The sequence below is a fragment of the Clupea harengus genome, chromosome 22, assembly GCF_900700415.2.
Source record: "Clupea harengus chromosome 22, Ch_v2.0.2, whole genome shotgun sequence".
Taxonomy (NCBI): domain Eukaryota; kingdom Metazoa; phylum Chordata; class Actinopteri; order Clupeiformes; family Clupeidae; genus Clupea; species Clupea harengus.
The window spans coordinates 16,278,736-16,285,841 of NC_045173.1; the positions used below are offsets into that span (position 1 = coordinate 16,278,736).

The 7,106-nt window shown below is 47.6% G+C and overlaps 1 protein-coding gene across 2 annotated transcripts in view; it reads left to right on the forward strand.

Annotated features, from left to right (window-relative positions):
• The window catches only part of LOC105906907, a 91,930-nt gene extending 86,692 nt beyond the window's left edge, over positions 1–5,238 (forward strand). For both annotated transcript variants that reach the window (XM_031559673.2, XM_031559674.2), the window contains 3 exons: positions 899–1,103; positions 2,306–2,756; positions 3,838–5,238. In XM_031559673.2, the coding sequence (XP_031415533.1) occupies positions 899–1,103; positions 2,306–2,756; positions 3,838–4,806 (1,625 nt within the window). In that variant the 3' untranslated portion in view covers positions 4,807–5,238. The remainder of the gene's footprint in view (positions 1–898; positions 1,104–2,305; positions 2,757–3,837) is intronic.
• Positions 5,239–7,106: the final 1,868 nt, after the last annotated feature.

A 7,106-nucleotide genomic window follows, 5' to 3' on the forward strand; every position in this document is an offset into this window, starting at 1 on the left:
GACCTGAGAGAGAGAGAGTGACAGCTTTCGAGCGTGCTGTGGCACACATACACAAAGGCTGTGAAACACTGACTTACATACTACCATTCCCATTCATTTGCATGACCAAAGTTAAGCTTGCTACTTTAGCCCATGAACTACTAAAATGACCCATGGGAAACCAACGTCTTTGTACCAAAATAGCCGATGCTAGCTGGCCGAAGATAACCCTCTAAAGCCGGCCCCCTTGAGTAACAGTGGGCTTCTTTCTCATGTTTGGTCTTTCATCAGCCAAAGAGGACACATAACATTTAAACTCACCTTTTTAAACATCATCTGTCTAATATTTTCTAAATTTCATCATAGTTTTGGCATTTGGTATTCTTCTTCTTCTTCTTGATAATAATAATAATAATAATATTAATTGGTTGTTCTTACTTTGATCATTTATGTTATTAAACTGATAATTTATATTATTTCTTGTATTATTTTCATAATTTCTTAATATTCTCATTGTTGTTGTTTTTTATCTAATGTTTTTTTTATGTTCTGTAAGTTGATTTGGATAAAAGCATCTGCTAAATACTGTAACTATAACTATAACTATGTTAAACTCCCTTTCTTTGTGTGTGTGTGTGTGTGTGTGTGTGTGTGTGTGTGTGTGTGTGTGTGGCACAGCACGCTCATAATTTGTCTCTTCTGCGGATATTTCTCCGCTTGAGTGGCCTCGCATTTCGTAAGATTTAGTGCACGTTTATGATCTATGGAGTCACCGCTATGGACTATTATATATTGTAAGGAGTTATTCGCTTGAGCATAAACAAAGCTCTCTGTCTCCTGCTACCTATCGTTCGCTCTCCTCCCCTCCTCCCCTCCATTTTTAATCTGTTTGTTTCTCCCTGTCTTTCTCTCTCCACAGCTGTTACTGCTCTCTCACTCTCACTGCGCCGTCAGAAGCGTGACTCACTCTCCCCACTGGAGGAGGACGACGTGCGCGAGAACATCATCACCTACGACGACGAGGGCGGTGGCGAGGCCGACACGGCCGCCTTCGACATCGCCGCGCTCCAGAGCGCCCCCCATGGCGTGCGGCATGGGTACCGCACCCTCGACAGCAGGAACATGTGAGTGTCCTACAACTTAAGGTTCCTTTCTGTCCCTGAGTTCTTATGCGGCATACATTTTTGTGTGTGAGGAACACGAGGAATATATTGTCAGGACTATGGGGACTTCTCTTAGGCAGACATGTGCCACAATGTGACATACATGGCCAGCAGCAGGAAAAGTTGCTGACACACATAATTGACACCACTGGATGGAACATAGTCTTTCACTAGTCTTGATAGAAACCAGCGAAAACTAGTTTGGTCATGTCTGTATCCATGTGTGTTTCACTGAAACAATGGGACTATATGTGTGATACATGTTGAGCTTGGAATAAGAGCGGACTTAGCCCCACAGCGATTTGGATTTCTTAGTTGAACCTTGTGTTGCTTGTAACTTTTCCCAGTGCTGTGAATTAAGCTGAAAGTTTTTACCACAGGTACACCAGTGTGAAGTAGGGGAATAAGAACTGAACTGTGGAATCATTAAAGAAGCCTTAGGAGGCAGGGACATTAATCAAATAGGCACTCAAACACCCCTAGGGCTTTGCAGTCTTGTTTAAAGGGAAACATCTGATTTCTTTAACCTGGGCCCTATTTTACCATCTTTTTTAGTCCAGATTTTTACTAGGAATAAAAACAATGTAATCCTATGGGGCATTCATCCGTGTCTAAGTAAACCGTTTTTTCCCGCCACTGAACGCCTCATAATGTAATTGAACGTGTCTGACTACATGGTAAGGATCCCTACAGAGATAGGTCTGTCTGTTTACTTCAATACCTGTAAAGAAACAGAAACTGAATTACATTGGGATTACATTGTATAGCCGTGTTGTGGTTGCCAGTTATAGCGTTCGAATACTGGACCGATTGCAATCGATTTTGTCCCTAGTAATACTTTGTAACTAAAAAGATGGGAAAATAGGGCCCATGTTAGAAAATCCAGATGTTTCCCTTTAAGAGTGCTGCATCTGCTGAAGGTGTTGAATGTTTGTTTTAAGTGCAACCTAATAGTCCTCAATTTGACTTTAGGAATTACATACATCTTGCACCACGGAGAGTAGCTAATTAGCGAGCGGTTTAAATACCTACCTGCGGGCCGAGCACCCTAGAGGACCTCTCTGGGTCGAGACGACTGTCGCGTGTTACGCCGCAGTGATCTTACCAGCTGTGCTTGTTAACACACCACGTGTATGTGTGTGTGTGTTTTGTGGTCTCCGCAGACGATACTCGCAGCACATGCAGGATAAGAGCCGCACCTACAGCTGGGCCCAGGCTGGGCCGGGGGTGCTGGAGCCACAGTACTCGGCCACAGTGGCGCCCCTCTATGGCCGTCTCTGCTACAGCAGCCAGACGCTGCCGGTGCTGCGGCGTGGCCAGGGCCCAATGGAACCTGGCGCCGCAGAGCTCGGATACCGCATCCCCGGGGGCCCACCAGACCACTCACTGGTCATCCAGAACCAGGGGGCCATGGTGGGCACACTAGAGCCTGGTGCTGGGTATGGAGAGACTGGAGGTGGCAGCATCAGCCCCAGAGAATACACCATGTCTCAGGACGGGGCAACGGCGTCAGAGGGGGGGACGCCGCGGACCAACGACAGTAAGGAAAGGTCGGGCGGAGGAGCAGGGACAGACTCCAGCAGTGATGCCCAGCAAAGCCAAGACTTGGACTGGGTAAGGACCAAAACAACACTGCTACGTTCTACAGTAATATGGGGGGGGGGGGGGTAGCTGTAAGGGGGAAGGGGTACTGTGGCTTAGGCTCTGGGTAATACTTCACATTGAGGTTCCATTAACAAAGAGTACTTTAAATGCAATTGCTGACATTAATAAAGTTATAACCATAGTTGATACTACATCATGATTAATAATTGGTTCCTTATTGTTTGGTAAGTAACTTTAATATGAATTAAGTCAAAAGTTTCTTGATATAGTATGGTTCATTAACAGACTCAAAGCACAAACTTACACTTTTAAGATTATTTATGGTTTTCTAATGCTGAAGTTGATGATTTGTTTATGATAATTAATGCTTTACCTTGTGTTACTTAATGGGATCTTAATGTCAAGCGTTACCAAGCTGTGTAAGCTGCTGGAGATGATGGTGTCATGTGTGAGTGTGTGTGTGTGTGTGTCTGTGAGTCTGTGTGTGTGTGTGTGAGTGTGTGTGTGTGTGTGTGTGTCTGTGAGTCTGTGTGCGTGTGTGTGTGTGTGTGTGTGTGTGTGTGTGTGTGTGTGTGTGTGTGTGTGTGTGTGTGTGTGCGCGTGCGCGTGCATGTTTATTTGGTTTTCACACTTTGTCTCTCGTTGTCTTTCTCCCACCTCATGGCCATCTCACAGTGCAGTGTTAGCTCTTTCTAGTGTCAAGTTCTCGCACTCGCTCTTTCCACACAGTCTTTTTCACTCTCTGTCACTGGCCCGTTCTCTCTCTTTCCCCCCGTCCCTCTCCCTCATTTTGTTTTTGCTCTTTTTCCACCCTTCCTCTTTTTTCCTCTTTCTCTTGTTCCTCTTCATTCACCACTCCTCGCCTCTCCCTTCTTCCTGCATCTTCATCATCCTTCCCGCCTCCATTCTTGCGTTCCACTTCCATCTTTCCTCTCTCACTTTGTCTGTTTTTTCTCTCTCTCCATTCTTCTCCCCACTTTATTCCTCCTGTTCTCTTTGTCCTCTCCCCGCCTTTCCTGGCTCCACATAACAGAAGCGCGCCCTCATCCTCTCCCTGACTGACCCACTTCCTCCTCCCCATCCCCCGCAGGTGCAGCCGGAGCCCGGCCCGCGGGAGCAGCAAACCCTTGTGTTGACCCGCTCCGGCTCGCTGGCCGGCACCGGCATCGCAGCAGGCAGTTGGGTGTGCGACTCGGCCACGCTGCCGCTGGCCAGCCGGCGGGCCTCGCACTCTGGCCATTCCCCAAAGCGCGGCAGCACTGCCGGAGGCCCCTTGGAGCCCACTATTGACGGGGCCAAGGAGTTTCAGACGCAGTCACTGAGTCGCAACTACGCCAGGGTGGTGCCCGTGGAGGCCCAGAGGGACTACGCGGACAGCATGGGGCGGGGAGGAGGCCTGGAGATGGGAAGCAGCTTCGTGGTGGCACGGCCAGAGAGGGACAGGGGCATCCCGCTGTCGGGGACACACTGCGGGGGCATGTACCCGGACGGCCCAGCGTTCATGGCGGACTGGCGGGAGCGGGTGGGCATGGGAGGAGGGTATGTCCTGGGCAGGCGGGATATGACGCCCCAGATGCTGCCGTTCCCTGAGCAGGGCCGAGGTGGGGTGGCGGCGGCATTTGGGGCGGTGTTGGGGTACGGGGGCGGCTGGGGATCAGGGCCTGAGGCGGGTAGGGCAGCAGCGGGTGCAGGCGGGGGTCACTCCTTGGCCCTGCGCGTGGGTGAGTTCTTGCGCCTGCGTTTGGCCCAGGTGACCTTTGACCCCTCGCAGCCGCCGTACGACTCGGTTCAGGTGTACGGTCTGGAGGGCACGGGGTCACGGGCCGGCTCTCTCAGCTCGCTGGAGAGCGAGGGGGAGAAGGAATCCGACAAGGAGGAGTGGGGCAAAGGCATGGAGGAATGGGGGCCCCAGTTCCAGAAGCTCGCCCACCTCTTCCGTGAGCGGGAGAGAGAGAGAGGAGATAAGAAAGGGAATGAGGGAGAGACAGAGAGAAAGGAGGGAAAGGACGACGAAGGAGAGAAAGAGGAGTGGGCGAGCAATGAGGGAAAGAAGGACTGAGGGACAGACAGCGAGGGAGAGCGAATGAGAAGGGACGTGGGAGAGCGAAAGAGAGAGGCGCGGGAGAGAGAGAGGAGAGAGGTGAGAGTATGATTAAAAAGCAACAAGAGCTGTGGTAATGAAAAGAGAGGGCGAAGGAGAGGGAGATGAAGAGGAAGTGTAATGGGAGAGGACAAAGAAAAACGAGTGCAGGGTAACAGCGGAAAGGCTGAGGCCGAGGGAGAGAGTGATTGATGCAATTTAAAGCAATAAGTGCTGAAAGGCCTGATGTGGGCACAGACAAGAAGACATGGGGCTTCTCCATCGCATATTAACTGTTTGTTAAATGTTGTTGGACATCAACGAAAACAATGAGTCAAAGCATCCTGGACAGTATTTCATTATTCTCTGTTTAGAGGAAAAGAGAGAGAGAGAGAGAGAGAGAGAGAGAGAGAGAGAGAGAAAAAAACGAGAGACGGAGGGAGGGAGAGAGAGAAGGCAAAAACAAGATTGCAAGAGAAAGCCTGTGAGAGGGATTGAGAGATTGGGGGTGACTAAGACCTTAGATAATGTTTCTGGGGCATCGCGAGACAAAACGACCACAAGGGAGCCGCAGAAGCGAGGGTAGCACACGGCGGATAAGAACAGTAATAAGAAACAAAGGCAATGGAGGGGAAGGGAGATTTGTCCAGAATCTGTTGCTTTTATACATCCTGCTGACAGTAAAGTGAATAATTCAGCTCGCCACGTCAGTCCTTAAGGAAGCTATAAATATTTAAGCGTTAAAGAAAATAAATGTCTGTTCCCTTTGAATTGGATCATAGAAATGCACAGTGGGGAAATCTGCTGTTGCAACGGATGTCAACACCCATGTTTCCATGCAAAATTTGCTGTAGTAATAAGCACACACACACACACACACACACACACACACACACAATCTAACATGCAAACACATGCAGACACACACAGATATCGGAAAACCCTGAGAAGGCTCTACTTGATTTTGGCCTTACTAAACTTGCTACTGGAAATGTCTCCTGTTACGGACCTGCAGGAATTGCATTGCATACTGTCAACGCATTGATTGTACTTAATAAGTCACCTACAGCAAAAAAAAAAGTGAAATAAGTTTGTTTTCGTGGAGTGATTCAGTGCATCTTTGCTCCGTCCTTCAATGTAGAACATGTATAGTTTGTAGGCAATGAGATCAAGTAGTTTTTTGCAGTCAGTGCCACAGAACTCTCCACAGCTGCTTGTTGGAATGGAATTCAATGACGTGATTATTCTAAAGAAATCAGAACCAATGGACTCTCAGACTAGTAAAGCCACACACAGAATGGGGATGCAAATGGACTCAGAGAGTCGAGATGGAAAGCACTTTTCTACTTGTGAAGTTCGATGATAGATATGAACATAATGTTGTGGTTGTTTTTTTGAATCATTATAAAAGAAAAGATAATCAAGGTGATAACAATGTTCTGTGTAAATGCAATTCAAATGTAAATATCACTGAATGCCATTGTGAACAATGTAATGACTGTATTGTTGACGTTTCAAAAGCATAACAGGGAAGAGGAAGAGATAGGGACAAAATGTTACATTAAGAGCCATGCCTGGACCACTGTTCTTGACTCACGTTCAAAATGTCACATTAAGAGCCATGCCAGGACCACTGTTCCTGACCCACGTTAAAGTGAACTTAAGCCTTCCTCTCAGTGCTTCTGTGTGCTGTCTGTCCTACACTGGTGTTCCTCATAGCCAACCTCTGTCCAAACCACACATACAGAAATGCTATAGATCGGCCACACAATCACGTCATGTATTACCATGATCAGACCTTCCTATTTAGCTAGGGTACCCATTAACCCATTCTAATTAGCACATGGAGGTATCTTATGGCTGTGATTTTTTTTAACATTTATTCAGTGCTGATAGAATGATTGATTATCGAACAAAATGTATCATCAGCGTATCAAATGTACCCCCCCCCTCATTTTGACCGAACTGAAACCTTCCCTCTAAAATTACCCCTGTCTGAGATGCATAACTTGTTATTTACTCCGATTTTGTACACACATCAGTCATTAAGATATAGAAATTGTACCACAAATGTTTTAGGTTTTTATTTCAGTAGTGCCCTTGTGCCACCTGTTTTGCTTGGCTTATACAGTTCAAACAGACTGCGCAAACGCTCCTTGATTGAATGTTGAGGTGCCTGGGCCGGGGAGTAAGTGATGGTGTTCCCATTCAGAATTCTGCTCTGTGACAGCAGGACCACCTGTCTGCAGAGCCATCTGAAAACTGTGTTTGAAAACGTA